General features: G+C 37.2%; 1 protein-coding gene and 1 long non-coding RNA gene across 2 annotated transcripts; one reads left to right on the top strand and one right to left on the bottom strand.

Annotated features, from left to right (window-relative positions):
- Positions 1–166: 166 nt before the first annotated feature.
- tnfsf10 (TNF superfamily member 10) lies at positions 167–8,507 on the bottom strand. The gene is made up of 6 exons (XM_044026043.1): positions 8,289–8,507; positions 6,439–6,564; positions 3,349–3,394; positions 2,750–2,866; positions 1,804–2,057; positions 167–738 (listed from the first exon to the last, which is right to left on the bottom strand). The coding sequence occupies exons 1-6, from the start codon at positions 8,394–8,396 to the stop codon at positions 529–531; spliced, it is 861 nt and encodes a 286-aa protein (XP_043881978.1). The 5' UTR covers positions 8,397–8,507; the 3' UTR covers positions 167–528.
- LOC122769542 lies at positions 6,564–21,000 on the top strand. Its single transcript, XR_006360441.1, has 3 exons — positions 6,564–6,656; positions 10,173–10,264; positions 20,480–21,000. It is a non-coding gene; the product is annotated as an uncharacterized LOC122769542 (long non-coding RNA).
- Positions 21,001–22,957: the final 1,957 nt, after the last annotated feature.

Genomic DNA, 22,957 nt, shown 5'->3' with positions numbered 1-22,957 from the left:
ACCCCATAGAGAAAATCAGTGATTTAAGCTTGTGGGGGACACAGGAGCTGCTGGTCTACTGCCGACTTGTGTGGTCACTTTGTGTCACTGAAGTGAATCAAAACGCAGGATTTTTAATGCACATTTGAACTTAGTGATGGAGGCAGCAGTGGATCAACAACCCCTGTGTGCTGTGATGTTAAAATCACTGATTTTCTCCATGGGCTTTGGTGTGGGAAGAGAAACCTGCAGTTTCGTGTAAAAGTCTGTCTAACAGTGAGATAAAGACATGAACAGTTTTTCCTTGTAAAAACAAACTGATCCATGACTTTAAAAACATAATTTAAAGACTTATTTGTCTCGTGCTTGTGCTGAAATATTTCATATGTATATAAAAAGTGTTTGAGTTGAAGCCTCCACCGTGTGATTAGAACTTCTCCTCCACCGACAAAAAAACAGTGTCGCGATTCCAGAACCAACCTGCGATCTTTCACTTTCTCCCGTTACAAGTGCAGTCAGAGAGGAAGTCTGTGAAAGTCGTCAGATTCTCTAACTGATGAGAAAAGCACCGAAGAAGCTGCTCTTCTCGTCCGTGTCCACGGCCGACGCATTGGTCACTGTGACAAACAGGTGGTCGCCGGCATTGAGCGGGAACAGCCCCCCCTGGTGGGCGGAGTGCAGAGAGAACTGGGAGCCCCGGGACCAGCAGGAGGTCCGGCTGGTCTTCATCAGCAGGATGGGAACCGGGTATGAGGTCACCTACAGAGACCAGGACAGAACGTGAGTGAGATTCTTCTGAATAATATGAATAATCCATATTATTATTACTTTTATTGTAAGAATTATACATGCACATATAAAAATGACTGTTTATGCAAAAAAAGCATTAAAATAGTCATTTAATAGTAATAATACTAAAACCCTAACCAAGATAAATCTGAATATTATATTTAAAAATGACACATTTTTGTTCTCAGAAACTTTTGCTCAATCACCAAAACTTAACTTAGTGCAACTTCATTTGTCTTAAAACCAAAAGATGACTAATGTGTATAAAGGTTTTTGATAATTCCTTTAAATTATCATATTTTTGTAAGTATTTTGTAGTTAAAAATGCACCCTAGTGGACATTTTATGTCATAACAGCAATAATAAACAGTTTGAGTCATTTTGAAAGTCTTGTACTATTTATATTACATTTTTCTATTGATTTCCCTCCAAATAAATATAAATTACTATAAAACTATAAAAAACAATTTTCCCTCCACTTTTCTGTAAAAAAAAACATTTTTTTTTTTCAAATAAACCGGTTCATCGAATAAACGTCAGTTATTGTGTTCGTCAAAGTTAGGATTTAAAATAGATTTTAACATCTGCAGAGCAAATTTAAATTACATTAATTCACATCACATTAATCTTAATCACATTAATGATTCAATGCGTCACAAATTAAGGACTGCAGTTAGTTTTATTTTTTTTATTTTAAACCTTTAGTTAATTAGAAAAAGTATTTTTTCCTTACAATTTGCTGTAAAAAAAAGTTATTTCATTTATAAAACAACCACAAAAAACATTCTTTTGCATATTTTGTCATTAAAAATGGGCTTGTGAGTGCACCCTAGTGGACGACTTATGTAATAACAACAACACTGGAGAGTTGGAGAATCCACACAGTTTTGTTTGTTCTATTTTATTTATGTTCCTTTCTTTTTATTTAAAGTCAGTGGAAAAACACATTTACAAAAAGCTGTTTCATTTATTCATAAAACTGTAATAATAATAATATAACAATAATAATAATAATAATAAAACAGAGAGTCCCACCTTCTTGTAGACATATTGCAGCAGCGGCCTCCCTCTGTCCTGCGCCTCCTCCCCGCCCCCGTCCTCCTCCTCCTCCTGGTCGCTGTCGAGCGCGTGCGTGTGTCTGAAATACGTCTGCGCGTAAACATAGTAAAGTCCCGGCTGCGGGACGACCAGCTCGCCGTCCAGCAGCTGCACGTCCTGCAGAAAGGCCAGCCCCTTCTGTCCCTCCCACCACGAGATCTTCTGACCCTGGATGCGACGCCCGGCCAACACTGAAACAGAGAAATCATTCACACTGAACCATTTTCCAGGTTTAATTTTTAACATTTTCAGAAATTTTATGAACACAATTAATGGAAAAATAATCAGTAGTTGCAGTTCTAGTGAATTTAATGTAAAAATAAAACTTCTAGTCAAATATTAATATTTATGCAAATTGTTCTAGTTTTTGTGGCGAATGAACAAAGACATTTTTCAAGAGTACGTGTAAAAATTCACTTTTTTGTGTCTTTTATAAATTAAATTAAATAAAAGGTTAAAGTGCAAGTTTGCAGTGAAAAAGCTGAACATTTTAACTTATTTCTTAATTACGTTGTCATAGGTTCATTATATAGATAAGAAATTAAAACATTTTGACAGAAAATAGTTGTTGATATGTATTTTCACTGACTGAAATAAAAGTGAATCAAAACAGTAGTTTTAGTTTTTAGGTTTAGGTTTATAAGATAATTACAATTATTAAAGATTAAAAATGCTTCATATAATAATCAAGATATTTATAACTAAAGCATTTTCCATTGTTTTGAGGTGATATATTTCTTTCTTCCTCATTTAAAAACCCATTTTTATTCATATTTATTGTTATTTTTGTCTGTTTTTCTTCGTCAGGTTAAAAAACAAAATCACAGAATTTATTTATTCATTTATTTGTTTAGTTTTGTTGTTTGTTTGTTTTTTAACTCACCTCCTCCCTCGCGCGCCGGATTGGGCAGGAAGCTCCCGGTGACGTGGGCGCCCACTTTGGGGCGAGGCGAAGCACTGTCCTCCATCACAAGTGAGGGCAACACACGAGACACTTCACCTGTGACAAAAAACACGTGAGAAACATTTAATGATCACACCAAACACCAGAACATCAACTCATCATTGATTATTGATGGATTTCTGTCATTGTTTGGTTTGATTTTATTCTCATTTGTTTACATTTGGACAATAAAATACAAATAAAATGTGCTAAATCAAGAAGAAATTATTTTTGGGGACAATATATTGTCTTTATTGGTTTTTAACATCTGATAAAAACATAATAATATGACAAATAAAAGAAAAAATAGCTCAACTTAAACATTTATTTTATTTTTATTCCATGCCTTAAATATTTCTTACATAACTTATCACACTGTCATAAAACTACACTTTGTCAAATAAATGACAATAAATTTGGAGGAAAAATTCACAATTTTCACGTTTCTGGGAACAAAAATTAGAAATTTTATATTAAGAAAGTAAGAATCTGATGTTTGATTAAATAATAAACATGATTCATTTGTTTTTTGTTCTCACCTCTCACCGCTGACGAGATCTGCCGCTGGTAACGTTGAGACAGAGACTGAAGACACAACAAATGTGGACACTGTTCATTTCAGAAACATTGTAAATGTATACTGTTATGTAATCGTCATTCTAAACTTAAATCTCACTGTGAGACAGACTTTTCCAACAGGAAACTATAGTTTGTAAACCACTCACTCTCCCACACAAAACCCCATAGAGAAAATCATCGATTTTAACATCACAACACACAGGAGCTGCTGGTCGACTGCTGCCTCGTGTGGTCACTTTGTGTCACTGAGGTAAATCTGAACAAAGGATTTAAAATGCCAAATTGACAAAATAAGACATTAGAACTTAGTTATGGAGGCAGCAGTGGATCAACAACTCCTGTGTGCTGTGATTAAAGCATTAAAATCACTGATTTTCTCTATGGGGTTTGGTGTGGGAGAGTGAGTGGTTTACAAACTTCAGTTTCCTGATGTTTGGACGCGTTCCTGAAGTTGTTTGCTGTGACTCTACGTGAGAACTCACTCTGCTGTGACTTCACTTCATAGTCAGATCTCAGAATAATGTGAGAACACGACAGGAGGAGAGAAAAAAGAGTCTAATCCAGTGTTTTGATGTTGAATTTGTTTTCAGACTTTGTTGTATCGAGTACGGCTGTTTATGTCTCCAAGAAGACAAATGTGTGTGTGTGTGTGTGTGTGTGTGTGTGTGTGTCAATATCATTAATCTGCTGAGTCACACGATAAAACAACTGTTGTTGTTACAGAAAACAGCAAAGTCAGCGGAGGAGGAAGACGAACAGGAGACGAGAATGAAAACAAACGCAGCGAGTACTCTGTGTGTGTGTGTGTGTGTGTGTGTGTGAGCAGGTGAATGCATTCCTGCGCTGATTAAACTGCTCAGAATCACATCGGATCATGAAGGAGCTCATTGTGTGTTAGCTGACACTGATGTGGATCATTTCATTTCACTCTTCTCCTGAGACTCCCAGGAACAGGAAGTGCCTCATAACCATAATAGTTAGAACAATAATAATGATACTGACTTTATTATTATTATTAGCGAGGATTCTGTCCACTCGCATGTCCTCAGACGTCAGACTCACGTCCTCGCACTGGTGTTTCATTTAAAGTCTTTAAAGATATTAAATGACAAAGTCTGGCCTTCATTTTCCTGCAGAAAAGTGTGAAGTTTCACAGGAAAAATATCAGTACATTCAAAAATGAATATTGGAAACATGTTTAAGATTGTCCGAAAGAAAACACCCCCACCGGTCACATGACACGGCGTTATCGCTCGAGTATGTTTACAAACTGAGACGATGATTAAGTTAAAAAGAAACAACAGATGTGAAAAAATCAGCGTGATTATGTCACTGAAAATTTATAATATCCATAAAAACGGCTTTGTAGTTTAGTGTGTGTGTGTGGGTCTGCAGTGGGTGGGGGATTTCAGGTTTTGATGAAGCACAGACTCCGAGAGAAAACTGAGCTTTAACAGCCGAGCCAAATAATCACTGAGTCATTAAATCCCATCAAAAAAAACACTGATTTAATCCGTGAAGCACGTCGTTATCTTCAGCTAGACAGAAAAAAAACAAAAATCTCATAACTGCTTCTAAAAAACTGCTCCACTAACCTCAAATAACTGCTTCTGGTCCCCAAGGAGCAACGATTAAACATTAATAAACTCAGGAATCAACGTTTACGCCAACAATACGACTGCGGCCGGCCGCTTGGTGGGAACGTTAGAAGTCCAGAAAACTCTCCCAGATAGCGTTAGCCAAACAAAACCTGTTTTTACGCAAATGCTTCGTGAAATAAATCACGCTTTTACACATTTAACTCAATCTGAGCTCCAAGCCATGGAAGCTATTGATAGTAACCTCCAGCACCAAGCATCGGACCCATCCACTGCGATTCACGTGATATGTGTGAGTCCGACCACCAGGGGCCAGAGCATCATCGCTTTAGCAACATTAGCAACTATTGCTACATGGTTAGACACTACAAACACGGCTCTGCTTTTATATAATATCCAACCACAAAACAAATGTAAACAGCTACAGTTTCTTCACCCCGTCCAAACAATAACGGAGACTGTAGAGTTTTTAAATGTAGATTTGGTGGGAGGCTTTAAAATGTTGGGGTGCGGTGAACAACAGGCGAATCTAAAGCAAAGCAAACACATCCTCTCTCCTTTCCATCAGATGAGATTAATTAATCACAGTTTTCATGTTTCACGCAGACTCATCCTCACTGACAGCAGCAGCAGCAGCAGCTTCCTGTGTGTGAGACGAGTCCACTCTCTGTGAAGTGTTTCATGGTCTGTTTCACCCAGTGTTACTCCGCAGCTTTCAGTTTCACCGCTCTTCACCTGTGGAACGGGTTTTCTGAATACCTGACGTCTGCCAACACTTTCAACTCTGATTGTTTGATGATAGATTACTGAACATACCCAACCTCTGCTCCTTTTGTTTTTGTATGAGGTACTGACACACTTAAAAAAGATTCACCTCATGAAATCTACTTCAGATTAAGTTCAGATGTCTTTAAGAACATGTTTGCGTCTTTATCTCAATGTTGGACAGACTTTTCTTACAGGAAACTGCAGTTAGTAAACCACTCACTCTCCCACACCAAACCCCATAGAGAAAATCAGTGATTTTAACATCACAGCACACAGGAGTTTTGATCCACTGCTGCCTCTGTCACTAAGTTCATGTGTATTATTTTGTAAATTTGGCATTTTAAATCCTTTGTTCAGATTTACCTCAGTGACACAAAGTGACCACACGAGGCAGCAGTAGACCAGCATCTCCTGTGTGCTGTGATGTTAAAATCACTGATTTTCTCTATGGGGTTTGTTGTGGGAGAGTGAGTGGTTTACAAACTCTGTCTCACAGTGGAATAAAGACGTGAACCTCTTCTTAAGATATCATAGACTTAATCAGAAGTAGATTTTATGAGAATAATCATTTTTTAAGTGGATCATTTTTTTCTTTTTTTCTTGCCTCTGTGTGACGTGACATGTTCCAGTTAGTTTTAAAGGTCAAAAGGTCACGTTAGGGTGCTAACTGTTGCTTCTCGTTACCTTCTCGATGAGCAGGTGTAGCTGCTGTGTGACCTGCCAACACGGATCTCCTCTCACGGCGGTGATGCTCTGCAGGTCAGCGCCCGTCAAACAGGAAACGCTGCTCCTGGCAAACGTCTCCTTCATCTGCACAGAGACAAAAAGGTCAAAGAGACATCAGCCGACGGTGACCTCGCTGATTTAACGTCCTCTCAAAAGACTCCCGCAGCCTCATGGAGGTAATTTTTACTGTCCCCTTTTTTCCCTTTAAAGTAAATTCCCTTTTCATTTTAAGTTGAAACCCAGACAAGAAATGTCTGCAAATGACCTTTTATCACATGTTTCTCCGCACAGTGACATTTCTGCCACTAGAGGTCTCTCTTTCAATACGATAACAAAATATTGAGTTTGGGATCTCTGTTTGTTGTCCCGTTGGTTCTCCTGTGTGTGAAGAAGAAGAATAAGTTTGTAAAATAAGTTTGTAATAAGTTTGTAAAATAAAATTTGTAAAATATTATTTACAAAAAATGAACCATGACATACAGGCGTTTCATCCGAAGTTCGACCTGGAAATGATTGGAAGTAAAGACATTGGCGCTCCGCTAACTTGAATAGAAATAAGAATTTCTCTTGGTTTTCAACAATAAATGTTTGCGTTTTTCTTCCACTCAAAGCTGCTTTACACTGCAGTGTTGTCATTCACCCATTCATCTATCACACATCTTTCATACCCATTCACACTATCTGGAGCAATGTAGCAGAGCACGTATAGAATCAGGAATCGAACACACAACCTCCCCGTTAAAAGACAACTTGCTCCACCACTTATCCACCACGTCGTCTTTCCAAAGAGAGTCATAGACATTTAGGCTGATGTGAGTATCCGGGCTGAGCCGATACCAGGCTCCGTATCGGTCAAAAATGGAGATTTGACAGAGACAAACGTAAAATCGATATAATCTGAATAACTGTTACGTTGTTTGAGCTAACCATGTAACAGCCAAGTCATTTCCTTCATTAATAATCTTAATTGATTTCAAGATTGTATCAGACTGCTATTGGTATAAGAATAATGGTACATATCGTATCTTTAAATGTAAATTCCCAGTTTTCACTTTACTGTGAAAATGAACGTCGGTAAAATCCAAAGCCGCTGAGTCGACACAAAGTCTGTGTTTGTGTTTCACTTCTGTGAAAATCACGACTCGTGTGGATTAATGATTCCTGTAAACACACACACCTTGATAAACACACATAATGACAGCTGCTCTTCACTTCCTTGTCTCATGTCAGAGGACAAAAAAAAAACCTGTAATATTTTGTTCATTTTCCTGCATCAACATGATCAATCTGCACCTTTCTTGATTGCATTATCAATGCAGAAAGTTATTATTAATTTGAAATGTAACTTTTAAGACCAAGTTCTACTGCAATATCACTTTATTCACTGCTAATGTAACAAAGGTTACATGTATGTTGATATAATATAAATATATTGCACAAACACAATATAATCTACCTAATATTTCTGTTTTTAAAAGTTCATTTCACTCAAAAAAAATACAACTTAAAGCGTTAAAACTTTCACTCAAGAGCAAAAATCCTCACGTTTATTATCGATAAAGACTCGCGGTGAGGATATGAAACGAAACGTGGACTCGTTTGTGTTTTTCGGCGCTGCCTCTGCTCGGAATCTGTCAGCAATCACTTTAACTACAAAGTCCGTGTTCATGACAGTGATGCGTTCAAGGTCGGTTCACGCTGCGTTTCATGTGCGTGCGTGCGGCTAAAAAGCAGCGCCGCGCAGCACCATGCGTAAAAGCCTCCGCCGCCCGCGCGTCACCGCCGCTCAACTTGTGCGTTTCTCTTACCGAATTGAGAGCCGTTGTGAAGTGCAGCACGGTGATGGTGACGACCACAGTCTGCAGCAGAACCGCCAGCAGCAGCAGGAGCCCGAGCCTCGGACCGGAGCCCGTCATAGCGACAGAGCGCCGTCCCGTCTCCAGCCTCCAGCCCCGAACCCGAACCCGGACTTCCAGACCGAGAACAATGGCAGGAGCTGCTCCTTCACTTCTTACCCTCCCAATCCCTGCTCACAGGAGGAGGAGGAGGAGGGGGCGGGGCCGACCTGAAGAACAAGAGCCTTTTTTTTGTTTTTGAACTTCTCCTGCTGAGATGATTGTTTCATATTCACGCTGCAAAAACACAGATTAGCTTCTATAGCTCATTGTGAAGGTTCATATCACAGCTGTGGATCTGAGAACAACACCGTTCACATCACCAGCAACATCAGCTGCACCACCTCGAACACAGAGTTTAAAAATAAGACTCATACATACCCGAGGGCTAACCCTAACCCGCCATAATAAATAAGCAAAATTAAAAATGTGATGAAAAAAGTCCACAAAACCGCCTTTAATCCTCGCTATTAATCATATATGTAATAGGGAAACTATAATAGTAGTATGTCATCGGATATCGCAAACACACAAATATGGACTAAAACAGTAGCTAAATAAGCTATCATGGACTAAAACAGTAGCTAAATAAACTATCATACAAGTGAATGAGGGCCACCCTCTACAGCCATGTAGAGGGTGGCCCTCCTTATGTATATTTTTTGGCCCTCATTATGTATTTTACACAGATTAATTAACGTTAAATTCACAACAGACAAAATGTACATATGCGATATATTGATAAATATATTTGTATGTTTTTCTACTATAGAATAATTTAATTTAACGTTAATAAAAGCCATTTTTATAGTTATAGCTAAGTTATTCTCAAAAAATGCAATAGACTTTAAAAAAAAGTGTGGACAAAAATGTCTTAAAGGTGATGTGTGTAAAATTTACATGAGAGGATTTGTAGAAATTTAATCATTTATAGTATAAGTATGTTTGTATGAGTGTATAAAATAAAATAAAATAAAATAGTTTTCGTAGTTTAAGAATAAGGCTTTTTATTTGTACTGTAGATAAGGGTCTTTCTTTACAGAGGCAGCCAACTTGAGATGCCATGTTTCTACAGTCTTTGTAAACCACTCACTCTCCCACACCTAACCCCATAGAGAAAATCAGTGTTTTTAACATCACAGCACACAGTTGATGAGTTGTTGATCCACTGCTGCCTCCATCACAAAGTTCAAAGTCTTTACACAAGTCTTTATTGTGTCAATTTGGTATTTAAAATCCTTTGTTCAGATTTACCTCAGTGACACAAAGTGACCACATGAGGCAGCAGTAGAGCAGCAGCTCCTGTGTCCCTGCGAGCTAAAAACTGATTTTCTCTATGGGGTTTGGTGTGGGAGAGTGAGTGGTTTACAAACTTCAGTTTCCTGTTGGAAAAGTCTGTCTAACGCTGTGTCAAACTCATTCTGAAGACATCATAGACTTAAACTGGCATCAATTTTATGGTGTGAGTCTTTTGGTAAGTGGCTAAACGTGACTCCAGGCTTCATTAGTCGTGTTGATAATGTGTTAATTCCTTGTGTGACCACATTTTAAATCTTATTTTTAACCTCAGATTCACCTGCGTCAAATGAAGTTATCTATGTTCTATCACCGGGCGGCAGCTCCCCGATTCAGGTGAAACGTCTAAAGGGTTTTTTTAAGGGGAGAAACATAAATTAAGCTCCTTCTTCAAAGGCTCTTTTATGCCACTGCCACATGTGGTCAAGATGTCAGGATGTTTAAAACCTTCACTGATGCTCCAGACATTTATTTACACACTTTTGTCTGTTTTGGCTCCAGGTCTCATCATCATCATCATCGTTGTCGTCGTCTAGTCATCGTCGTTGTCGCTGTCGTTGTACTGCGGGCGTTCATCAGCTGTCTGAGCTGAGGTGAGTAAGAAAATATGCTTTCATGGACAGTGGAAGTGGCTTATTAGAAAATCATTTGTCTCAAAACCACCAGCAGTGATTGAAGACGTCAGGAAAAAACATCTGTGAGGAGAAAAAGAGAGAGGGAACTTGTTATCGAGTGTCCGTCCTTACAAGGACGTTTTGTCCCGGCTCTCTGTCGGAAAGTAAACGTCCACATTGTTTCACAGAGTTGATCTTTAACTGTGAATAGAAAAGAAAAGAAGAGGGCGAGAAGCTGCCATTTACATCACTGATAAGGGAAGAAAAAAGGAATTTGATGACGTGGATGAAAGTAACAAAAGATCGTCATGACAACCAAGTTTTCAACACGATGTGCGAACTTTGCCAACTTCCTGTCAAAAAAGCGTGTCACTTACTGTTGAACAAAATAACCGTAGTTTGAATTTCATTTCATTTTTCTTTTTATCTGTATACATATATATATATATATATATATATATATATATATATATGTATATGTATATATGTATGTAAGTAAAACAGGGTGATTGCAGTTCATGTGAATAATCATTACAGTTATTGCGATAAAATATCACTTATTTACATTATTGTATATGTAAAAATCTTACGTATAAACTAAATATTTAATACATACATAAAATCCCCCCAAAAAGGAAGAAGATTACATTAAATTACCGCAGCTGATCACCGGGTCACGATCCGATAAAATCACGATATTTAAGTCACAATACGATATAATCACATTACATTACGTCATTTAGCAGACGCTTTTGTTCAAAGCAACTTACAAGGGAATTGAGTACAACCTGCCAGGGGTGGAGTTGAACTTGTGACCATGATGTCTCTGCACACAGGGGTACCGGTCTTAACCACTGAGCTACCCCAACCCCGTGATAATTAAGTCATGATGCAATATAATCACGATATTTACGTCATGATATTATCACGATATCACGATATTCAAGTCACAATACGATATTATCACTATATTTAGGTCACAATATCTTCGCAATATTCAAGTCAAGATACGATATAATCGCGACATTTAATTCACAATATTGTCACTTTATTTAAGTCTTGATATTATTGCGATATGTAATTCACAATGTTATCACTTTATTAAAGTCACGATATTATCACGATTTTTAAGTTACAAATTAGCACAAAATCACAAATCAGATTGGATATTGGATATTTTTGGATATCAGCACTGAGCTACAGTTGTTCTCAGCAGGTGTTGATACATTGTTGCCAGTGTGGACCTGAAACACGTTGTTTTTTTCCTGAACTTGTTGAAACCTGTTCAAACCGTGAACTTTAAAAGCAGAAAAGGGAGGATTTTCTTTTTTTTCTTTTTTTTTTGACATTTTGAGGTTTTGGACAGAGCGTTTCCCCTGCGGTGTGAAGCTCGGTGTCGTAAAAACCCATCCTTTTTTCTTCTTCTTTTTTTCGTGTTATTATCCGTGTATTGTTGTGCAGTTTTAGACTAAGCCTATAAATGGATCCTGGGCTTGTTTGGCTCGTTCCTGCATCTGCAACATCTGGCCTCAATCTGGCTCCTACGCCCCAGAAAACCCCCCGGGACACACACACACACACACACTCACTCTGCTGAGGTTTCACTGGGCTGCAGTGGCGGCGTGTCTTCGGGGGCTGCGGGGGGTAAACGCTCGGTGAGCGCGGTGGAGCTGAGGATATGTGAGACGTTCTCACATTTCACAAGTTAGACCTGATTTTTCTTTCTGACCTTCACTGACTTCACGTGAACTCCCTGAAGATCTCAAGCACAACTGTTGCATGTTTCACCTCAACCTTGACCCAGAACAGGATTTTAATCTGTCCACCGCCCCCCCCGACCAGTCGTTTGTCCGGGGATCAGATTTTAATCCCGTGTAAAAAGGATTTCAGGCCCCACAGTGCGTTCTCCACAGGCTCAAACACACTAACACACTCCCTGTGAGTCTTGCTCCTGAACCTCAGCCAACTTTTGACAGCGATACGAGGATGACTCCCCTGCAGAGTCCGCTCCCCCCTCGCTGTCTCTCAGCTTCTTTGTCCTTGTTACCTTCACTCACGTCTCTCAATCTCAGGCGAAACGCTCATTCCGTTCACTTTCATTTGTAAAACCTTTGTTTAATTCAGCTCAGTCTGCTGTTTTCTCAGCACACTGAGTTAGTTTGTGTCACAGAAGGAAAATCAACACGTGTAAATCACCAGATTAATCACAGAGACTCTGGAATAACAACGTTATCAGGAACATCTGGACCCGGAGCCAAAATGTCCGCTGTGAAATATGACGTGACTTTGTCCCCGATTCTAAACGTTTCACTTGTCCAGCCAATGAGGGACTTTAATAAAAAACTATTGCGACACTGAGGTCAGTTTTTCTCAAAAATAACAGAAAAACCTCAAAAGCATCAAAATAAAGTGGTTGAAAGACAATAGATTTTGTGATTTAGCATCAAAAAAATAAGCCGATGATTGTTGAAAAAGTACAAATATTTTCATTTTCCCTGGAACTGATATTGACAGGAATTTTATTGCAACATATGTTGTTAGTGAATTATAGCTCTGAAAATGTCCACTGTAAGAAAAATGTCCCGTTGTTTTTTGTTGTTGTCCCTGATTCCAAACGACTGAACAGTGTGATAAAATATGGGTTTCACAAAATGATCCCGATATTTAAGTCGTGATACGATATTAGCACGATATTTAAGTGACAATATCATCCAGATAAGTTATGATATTATCACAATATTTAAGTGACAATATTGTCCAGATATTTAAGTTATGATGTTATCACGATATTTAAGTCACAATATATTCACGATATTTAAGTCATGATACGATATTATGCTGATATTTAAGTCATGATACGATATTATCACGATATTTAATTCACAAAATGATCCCAATATTTAAGTCATGGTACAATATTATCACAATATTTAATTCACAATACCATCCAAATATTTAAATCATGATACGATATTTTAACAATATTAAATTCACAATATTTTCACAATATTTAAGTCACAATAGTTTCACGATATTACAGTCACAATACGATATAATCACGATATTTAAGTCACATAAAGATATTGTCACAATATTTAAGTCACGTTACGATATTATCACAATGTTCAAGTCATGATATGATATAATCACAATATTTAATTCACGATATTTAAGTCATGATATAATATAATAATGGTAGTTAAGTCACAATACAATATTATCCTGATAATTAAGTCAGGATTTGATAACACGATATTTAAGTCATGATATAATCACAATATTTAAGTTAGGGTAAGATATTATCACAATATTTTAGTCAATATTATTAGATTATTACATTTCTAAAAAGAAGAAAAAACCTGAGTAAAATGACATAAATTATATATATATGTTGTTATTGAATTATATGTAACACAACATTATCAGGAATCTGGTCCAGATTTTCCTGATTAATCTGGAGCCAAAATGGCCGCTGTGTCAAATAGGTATTGTCATACATCCCCGTAATTGACGCAAGCCTCAATCCCAGAATAATCAATGCTGATAAAGTCAATACAACTGTGATTATGTGAAAGAACCAGATATTATAAAATTCTAGCATGACCTCGTGCTGCTCTGTTCACTATAAAAACACAGTTTGACTGTCGTGCTCTAATTATTCCAAATGTTCCCGTTATAGTTTTGGCTCAGGAATCAGAAACACAGCACAACAGGAGGCCAGAAATAGAAACGTTATTTCAATGTAAGTATTTGAAAACAAGGACAGAATTTTCTTCTCCGGTGCCAGAGGTTTGTGCTCGGAGCCAAAAAAAATGAGTTTTTCTCTGAATCACAGTCAGGAAACATAGACACTGAGTGGTTTGTGTTTATAGTTTAACTGTAAAGAAACCACGTTTATATGCTTCTTTTTTTTAAAAGTGTTAATAATTCTGATTAGGTTTGAGTTATTTAAAACATTTGTTTATGTTATGCACAAGAAACTGAAGCTTGTAAAACCACTCACTCTCCCACACCAAAGCCCATAGAGAAAATCAGTGATTTTAACATCACAGCACACAGGAGTTGTTGATCCACTGCTGCCTCCATCACAAACTTCAAATGTCTTATTTTGTCAATTCGGCATTTTAAAATCCTTTGTTCACATTTACTTCACTGACACAAAGTGACCACACGAGGCAGCAGTAGACCAGCAGCTCCTGTGTGCTGTGATGTTAAAATCATTGATTTTCTCTATGGGGTTTGGTGTGGGAGAATGAGTGGTTTACAAACTTCAGTTTCCTGAAGACGTGAACATGTTCTTAAAATATCATAGACTTAACCTGACGTAGATTTTATCAGGTGAATGAGTCTCATTGTCCCAAGCTGAAGGTGTCAATACATACCTCCTACAAATACCGGAAATGTCCCTTTAATAAATCCCAAAGATAAGCGTGAACCATTGCTGTGTTTGCTTCATTTAGATTAGATTAACTGTGTAGACACTCAAACTATTTCTGATGTTTGTAGAACAATATTAACTTTAAATTAGCACAACAGTAAAAACGAATATGTTCAAAGTCTAAGTTTACCCCTGTCACACATACACACACGCACGCACACACACTGCGAGAACACAGAGGAGGGGAAAGTCGCTGGAAACCAGAGAACTGACCAATGAGCTGAAAGAAACTTTTGGGGACTTTCCAACGTTTCCTAACTTTTTTTGGCTCCTCTCACTGTGTGTGTGTGTGTGTGTGTGTGTGTGTGTGTGTGTGTGTGTGTGTGTTTGACACAGTGTTGAAGTCTGAGGCTTCTCTCTCTCTCACTCTCCTCTCTCTCTGTCTCTCTCTCTCTCTCTCTGTCTCTCTCTCTCTCTCTCTCTCTCTCTCTCTCTGTCTCTCTCTCTCTCTCTCTCTCTCTCTCTCTCTCTCTCTGTCTCTCTCCTCTCTCTCTCTCCCCTCTCTCTCTCTCTCTCTCTCTCTCTCTCACACACTCTGTCCCTCTCTCTCTCTCTCTGTGTGTCTGTCTCTCTCACTCTCTGTCTCTCCCTCTCACTCCCTCTCTGTGTCTGTCTCTCTCTCTGTGTCTGTCTCTCTCTCTCTCACACACACTCTGTCTCTCTCTCTTTGTGTCTGTCTCTCTCACTCTCTGTCTCTCTCTCTCTCTCTCTCTCACTCTCTCTGTGTCTGTCTCTCTCTCTGTGTCTGTGTCTCTCTCTCTCTCTCTCACACACTCTGTCTCTCTCTCTTTGTGTCTGTCTCTCTCACTCTCTGTATCTCTCTCTCTCTCTCTCTCCCCCTCTCTGTCTCTCTCTCTCACTGCTTCATTTCATTTCAGGAATCATGAGGTCAGAGTGAAGTGGGCGATCGAGAAGAGAGAGAGAGAGACTCCCACCAGATACAATTACATATGTGTGTTATTGCTAAAGTATGACCAGGTGTGTGTGTGTGCATGTGTGTGAGAGAGAGAGGGTGCGTGCATGTGTGTGTGTGTGAGAGAGAGAGAGAGCTCAAATAGTGGGGCAGGCCCCACTATTTGAGAAGGTGGCGGGAAAGGCAGGACAACTCATACAGTGGTCTATAAAGATAAATAAATGAAATTATCAGGTTCTCAATAGTATTTCAATTCGGGGGGGCGTGAAAACATTTCTGTCCTCTGGGGGAGCATGACATGAAAATAATAGAGAACCATTGCTCTACAGTCACATGACGATGAAGGTGAGGAAGATGATGATGAAGGTGGTGATAGTGAAGATGATGAAAAATGACATGTAATGTAATGGTGAAGGTGATGAAGATGATCAAGGTGAATATGATGATGATAAGAGTTATGAGGATGAAGACAAAGATTATGATGTTGACGATGATGATGAAAGTGAAGATGGTGATGAAGGTGAAGGTTATGAAGGTGAAGATGGTGATCATGATGATGAAGATGGTGAAGTTTATAATGATGATGAAGGTGGACTCTCCAGTCTTCAGTTTTTCTGACTGTGGCTTTAAATGTAAACATGTGCATACGTTAATAGCCTCCGAGCCTCCGTCGTCATGGTAACAATTAATGTGGTTTGGTCAGATTCACACACTGTGATCACAAAATTCTGAGGTTTCAGGTTTAAACAGAAACAGCAGCTTGTTTATGTTGTCATGGTTACAACAAACCATCATGGTGATTATTGGTTTCGCAGGACAACGTGATGGAGGACAGAGGGACAACATGATGGAGGACAGAGGGACAAACCAGGGTATATGAGTATAAAGTGCTGCTCCACTCACACTGAGCAGTTACCCACACAAACATGAGGTATTATGGGATATTACAGTGGTTTTTCAGTGAAAAATGGCTGACGTCCTCAGAGCTAAAATATGTCCTCAGAAGAATAGCTGAACAAACATTTATGTGTGTGTGTTATTGTATCTTTCTAGGGACCAAAGAACTTACATAAAGGAGTGAGGACATTCATTTTTGTCTGGTCCTCATAACTTTAGACCTGGTTTAAGGGTCAGATCTAGACTTTGGTTAAGGAGCTATGTCTGTGATTTTCTTTTCCTCCCTACCAATCATTCTCTGTCCCCCCTCTTTCTCTCTTTCTTCATTCTCACCCTAACTCTCTCGCCCTCCTCCCTTATCCTCTGTCCAAATTGCAGTACACTCCCTTCTCTCCCCCTCTCACTCTCTCTCTGTCAGGAAGAAGTGAACAATATGACCTTTAGTCTCAGTGATAACATTCTCCCTCATGAATTTCCCCGTCGCTCAGACTTTCCTTTCACGGTCTCACCGAAATGTTTTCACTCTGTTTTTCTTAGAAATGATCGTGTGTGTGTGTGTGATTAAGGAGCAGCAGCAGGGGGCAGAGGAGGAAGTCAGGCCTTCACTGGGTCACACACGTGCACCAAACTCTGCATTAACACATTCCCACTGTAAATAATCTGCTTAATCCCGGGAGTGAACGTGTGAACACTGTGAAAGTGTTAAATTGGTATTCTCTCCTGGTTCAAACGTGTTCGGCATCGTCTTCATTTTTGGTAAAGATGCTAATCCTGTTGTCTCTGTTTTTACAACCACACCCATGCGATGTTGTGTTCGATTTATCGACGTAGACCTCTGAGTTCACCGTGTTCCAGTTCAGAAGTCGCATGGATGCAAGTATCTCGGTCTAGCCATTGTTAGCCATTGTTGGCCATTGTTAGCCATTGTTAGCCATTGTTGGCCAATGTTGGCCATTGTTGGCCATTGTTGGCCATTGTTAGCCATTGTTGGCCATTGTTGGCCATTGTTGGCCATTGTTGGCCATTGTTGGCCATTGTTAACCAGTGTTAGCCATTGTTAGCCATTGATGGCCATTGTTAGCCATTGTTGGCCATTATTAACCAGTGTTAGCCATTATTAACCAGTGTTAGCCATTTTTGGCCAGTGTTAGTCATTGTTGGCCAGTGTTAGTCATTGTTGGCCATTGTTAGCCAGTGTTAGCCATTGTTAGCCATTGTTACACACACTCACTTGTCCACCAAGGCTATATAAGTTTTGGATTTTCTATTAGTTTAGTTTAGTTGGAACATGGAATATTTGCCAGGTGCAAAATTAAAAAAAGTCATAAGAATTGTGTCATAAAAACCGCAGCAGAAGATGTCACTTTAAAGGTTTATCAGAACAGAAACAAGAAAGTAAACCAAAACTAATTGAAAACATGTTATTATTAATGAATGAAAACGCTGTCTCAAATACAACCATTCAAAAATAAACACACTTCATATCATATTTGATTTTTTATTTTTATTTCAGTTAAAGAAAATGTGTTTGATACATTTTTTTAGCGTGTTAGCGTGAAGGAGGCGTCTCTGCTTTTAATTTCTCCACATGTGTTGAACTCCTGTCAATCATAACCTCAGATTTTAAAATCATGAAGAAAAACCAGCATGAAGTCATCTTTTTTTCTTTCTTTTTTTAAATTCCCATCTGTGCTGCTTCATGGAAACATGCAAATGAAACCTTCAGGTCGGGATGACTAAAAGTCAACCCTGGGGCAAAATATGAGCTGTTGGGCCCCTTTGTAACCCCCCCTCCCCACACACACACACATATATTTCCTGTGCTGTCATTTTAAGATAACGATCACGTACAGTAGACACAGTTCACTGCACGCCACTCCTGATTTATGTTTGCTTTGTTTTTACTGTTTCACACAAAGACGCTCTTTCACACTGTGCTCAGTTTAAAATTCAGGAAGTCCTAGCATTTATGGACTCAAATGACCTTAATTTATTGTAAATTTTGCTTGAAAAAGGACAATTAATTATCAATCATTTGTTACTGATTGAATAAAAAGTTTATAACTTCATTATAGCTTCGTACAAATACAAAGCTCAGTGTTAAATGCTAATTTTAGTGCTTATTATAAACCTCATCAGGCAGAAATTAAATAATATGTTTATATTTTCCTTCATTTCTGACAAATATTTTTCTTTTTCTGAAAATCCAACTATTATTTTCCCATATTTAGCTAATTTCAGTTATTAATTGTTGTTATTCTGATCATCTTAATCCGTTTGAGTGAGTTTTCGTGTAAAATAAATAAATAAATTTAAATTTGAATCTTTGAAAATTTGACGACAAAACATTGAGTTATTTTTCTGAATAATCAAGAATAAAATGTGACTTTCTCCTTTAACACTGCCTTAGAATTACAAAGTCATAAATAATTGTTGTGTGATCAATAATGTTTCATTTGTCCTTTCAGTTTAAAATATCTTTTTGTTGTAGTAAAGTAAACAACAATATTTTTGCATTTTCTTTGCTGCCGCATACAGTTTGTATTTGCAGCATGAATCCTGTAATCTGGTCAAAATGACAGAACAGCTTTTCCAGATTTAAGGAGATTAGCCCTTTTTTAGATTCACTGGTTCACGATGAGAAAAGAAAACAGCTTTTATCTTTCATATCTGTGTCTCGTTGCTTAAATGAGATGTGACACTGTTTGTTGTGACAATGTTCTGTTTTGAATTGTTTTCACTGAACTGATCCAGCGACTGATCTGTGGACAAATTTATCGAGGGACAAGAGAGAGGGAGAGAGAGAGGGAGAGAGGGAGTCTTTCCTTTTTGTTTTCTGTAAACACAGCATATTTTCAAGTAATGTCTCCATATCCCTGTAATAGCTGTAGTAATATATACATATATGTATATAGATATACATGTATATCTATATACATGTCATAGTATAGATAGAAAGATAGATAGAGATGTTGATTTAACTAGCTAGCTATATATGTATATTTATATATATGTATTTATATTTACACACATATATGTGTATATACATACTAATAATTACTTTTCATTATTTGTTTATCTAGCATAGTTTTTGTCTGTCTGTCTGTCTGTCTATCTATCTAGCCAGCTAACTAGACATCTATCTAAGCTAGTTACACATCTATGCTAGCTAGCTAGTTAAGCGAGTCAGCAGACTACACGTCTGTCTAAGTTTTTTTTAAATAATCTATCTTTATTCTAGCTCACAAACTAGACATCTATCTGTCTACGCTTGTCAGCTATCTATGCTATGTAAGCTAACTAGATAACTCGACATCTAGCTAGTTAGCAAACTAACCATCTATCAAAGATAGTCATCTATAGATGCTAGCTAACTAAGTCGGCGGGACTCGGTGAAACTGAAGTTTGGAAAATGAAAACTTCTGACTTATATAGTTGGTAGCTGTGTCAACATGTGTCTAGCTATACTAGCTAGAAAACTAGACAAACTATCTCTCTACCTATCTAAGCTAGTCAGCTATGTTGCATATGATGTCATAGTATAGATAGAAAGATAGATAGATAGAGATGTTGATTTAACTAGCTAGCTATTTATCTAAGCTAGTTAGCTATCTATGCTAGCTAAATGATAGATATATCTCTATCTATGCTAGTAAGCTATTTATCTATGTTTGCTAGCTAGAAAGATATATATATAGTATATATATCTGTGTATATTATATGTGTGTGTGTACATTAATGATAAAAGTGTTAAATCTATCTATCTATCTACTTATGTATTTATTTATGTAAAGTAAAAAGTTGTTTTTCCTTTCATTGTTTTAAATGTGAACATCTTCTTGTATTCTTTTCACTAAACAACAGTTTATTTTCTTGTTGAAGACAATTGTTAGTAATGTTCCGTCTAGTTGAAATTAAATGAATAAAACATTTGGTTTGTGTTCAGTTTTTGCAGGTTATGACTTGAGAAAGAGAAAGAGATGAAAGAGAGAAAAGAGGTGAAGAAGGACGGACAGGAGAGGAGTGGAGCAGCACTTTGAGAGGTGAAGAGCATCAGCAGCAGGTTGACAGATGGACGAGAATCTGGCAGCTCCATGGCTCAGGACATGGTTTTATTAGCGTCCACTATCACAGGACGTCAGATCAGACACATAAATCCCAAACAAAAGCTCAGACTTATGATGGATTTACACGTCGCCACTCTCCTTTAATGCTCCGACTCAAAGAGAAACCGTTAAAGTTTTATGGTCTTCATAAAACTTTGAGATAAAAACAAGGAGAGGAGGAATAAAAGGCGCATGATTCATGTGATAAATAATAAGTATACATACTCAGAGCAGCTGATTTACTGAGCCAAGGCCAGTGTTCACCGGGAGGATGTGGCGCCACCTTCTGTGAATGAAAAACATAAATATAGGAACCTACAACCAAATTAAATAGGCTACTAATAATAATTATAAATTAATACAATAAATGCTATATATATATATTTCATATCATAATATCTTCGTTACATCACCTTAAAATAAAGTAAATAATAATTATGAATAATTAATTATGTAGAGAATATTTCATTAAAAAAACACAAATTAATTCATGAATTGTATTATTATTTTAGTATCTTTTTAGTATCTAGTATCTACTTAGTATCTCTAAGTATTAATAATGATTAACAGAAAAATTGTGACTAATAAAATAATAAAAGACACAGCCCATAATTGACTGGAAAACAAGACATTGTGAAAAAAATATATAAATATTATTTAAAAATGTTTAAAATCAGTTATCACAAGCAAATAATAATAATAAATCCACAAGTTACACTTTTTGTTAATAACAGATAGTGACTCTGTTTATTTCTGTTCAAAGTTACATGCGTGACAGTAAATTTAAACTTTAAACTTGTGTACATTTTCTAACATAAATAAATCACAAAACAATAAACTTGAATGTTTTACAGTGTGCAGAAACAGTAGATGAGTCCTTTAAAAATACATTTTCCTCTTGTTTATGAATCCTAAACCCGACATATCACAGTTATTGATGAGTTATTACAGCAGAGAAGGAGTTGCGTTGCCGTGGTGAAAGCCTCACATCACACACACACATGGCAACATTTTAGCGAGTGAGCTCATATTTTACCCACAAACAGAAAATTTATTTTTTTTATGAAGAAACATGTTTTATTGATCATGTGACCTTCATCTAACGTGTATCTGTTCAACACATGAAAAAAACATGTCTGCACGTCATTCGTCACACTATGTGCCGTTTACACAGTTCACACGTGATAAACCGCCAATTTCACACGTCACCACGTTCTCATGGAAAATGTCAGAAAAAATGAAAAAAATCTGTAACGTCCATGATTGATTTATAAGATAAATGAAAACAATTTTTTAGAATAATTAAAAATGTGTTTACAGTGATTTAAACCTGACAAAAAACAAACAATTCTATTATATTATGGTGTCAATATACAACTATATTATTATAGTTGAAAATGCTTAGTCAGTCATTCCTAACCTATTGTTTTCCTATTAGTTCCATTATATATATATGTATATACATATATATGTATAATGGATATGTACTCTAGTAAAATAGCTTAGATAGATGTCTAGTTGGATAGATATCTTACTAGCTTGCCAGCTATCATAGATAGATGTATATCTATCTAAAAATGAATGTAACCCTTGCCTGTCTTTAATCTGAACAGTGGATGGAGTTAGCGACCAAAAAATGTCAGAAACAGGAAAACATACAGGGAAATAAAGAAGAAAACAATAGCTGTAAGTACCCAGAATTCCCAACTGCATTTTCTTCTTCATTATTATTAATGAATTAATTCTTCAGCAGCTAAAAATCCTGTAAATTGATGGTTCTCAAACACTAGTTCTCTAACTCCAGTGACCCACAGACTGGAGACTTTCCTTGGGTCCTTAAACACCTTTTTATTTAAGATTTATGTGCATGAAATTAAGTTTTAATTAATGTAATTTAATAAACATCTCTTGGAAATTGTTAGTTTACCAATTCAAAATGATATCAGGTCAAGAAAACTGACTATTTAGAAAGATTGGGAACCAAAATCAACATTTTACACTTATTTCTTGACATTTTATGGACAAACCATTGATTCATTTTCACAATTAAACAAGTAAACTAGATCAAATTAATTGTAAAAACAAAAAGGTCTGCCCTCTGCTGGTGCAGTCAGAGAAAAACAGACACACCAACTGTAATATATAATATAATAATATATAACATATGGGACATTTTGAAAATTAAAACAAGAAAGACATGAAAATCTTGCGATTCCACTGCAGACATACAAACAGTCGTCACCACAACTAAACGCTAAGTGATGGGATTAATATTGAGCCGCAGAAAAATAACATCTGGGCTGAGTTTAGTGTGTTAA

This window comes from Solea senegalensis, linkage group LG1 (genome assembly GCF_019176455.1).
Source record: "Solea senegalensis isolate Sse05_10M linkage group LG1, IFAPA_SoseM_1, whole genome shotgun sequence".
Taxonomy (NCBI): Eukaryota; Metazoa; Chordata; class Actinopteri; order Pleuronectiformes; family Soleidae; genus Solea; species Solea senegalensis.
The sequence above is the reverse complement of the archived record's forward strand: the minus strand, read 5'-3'. Positions and strand labels throughout refer to the sequence as shown.

Excerpts from the sequence above, each read along its gene's own strand:
- tnfsf10 (XM_044026043.1), bottom strand. The coding sequence starts at position 8,396 with ATGACGGGCTCCGGTCCGAGGCTCGGGCTCCTGCTGCTGCTGGCGGTT. Across the intron at positions 6,565-8,288 it reads TCACAACGGCTCTCAATTCG|ATGAAGGAGACGTTTGCCAG; the intron begins GTAAGAGAAACG and ends GTCTCTGTGCAG. Across the intron at positions 739-1,803 it reads TGCAATATGTCTACAAGAAG|GTGACCTCATACCCGGTTCC; the intron begins GTGGGACTCTCT and ends TGGTCTCTGTAG.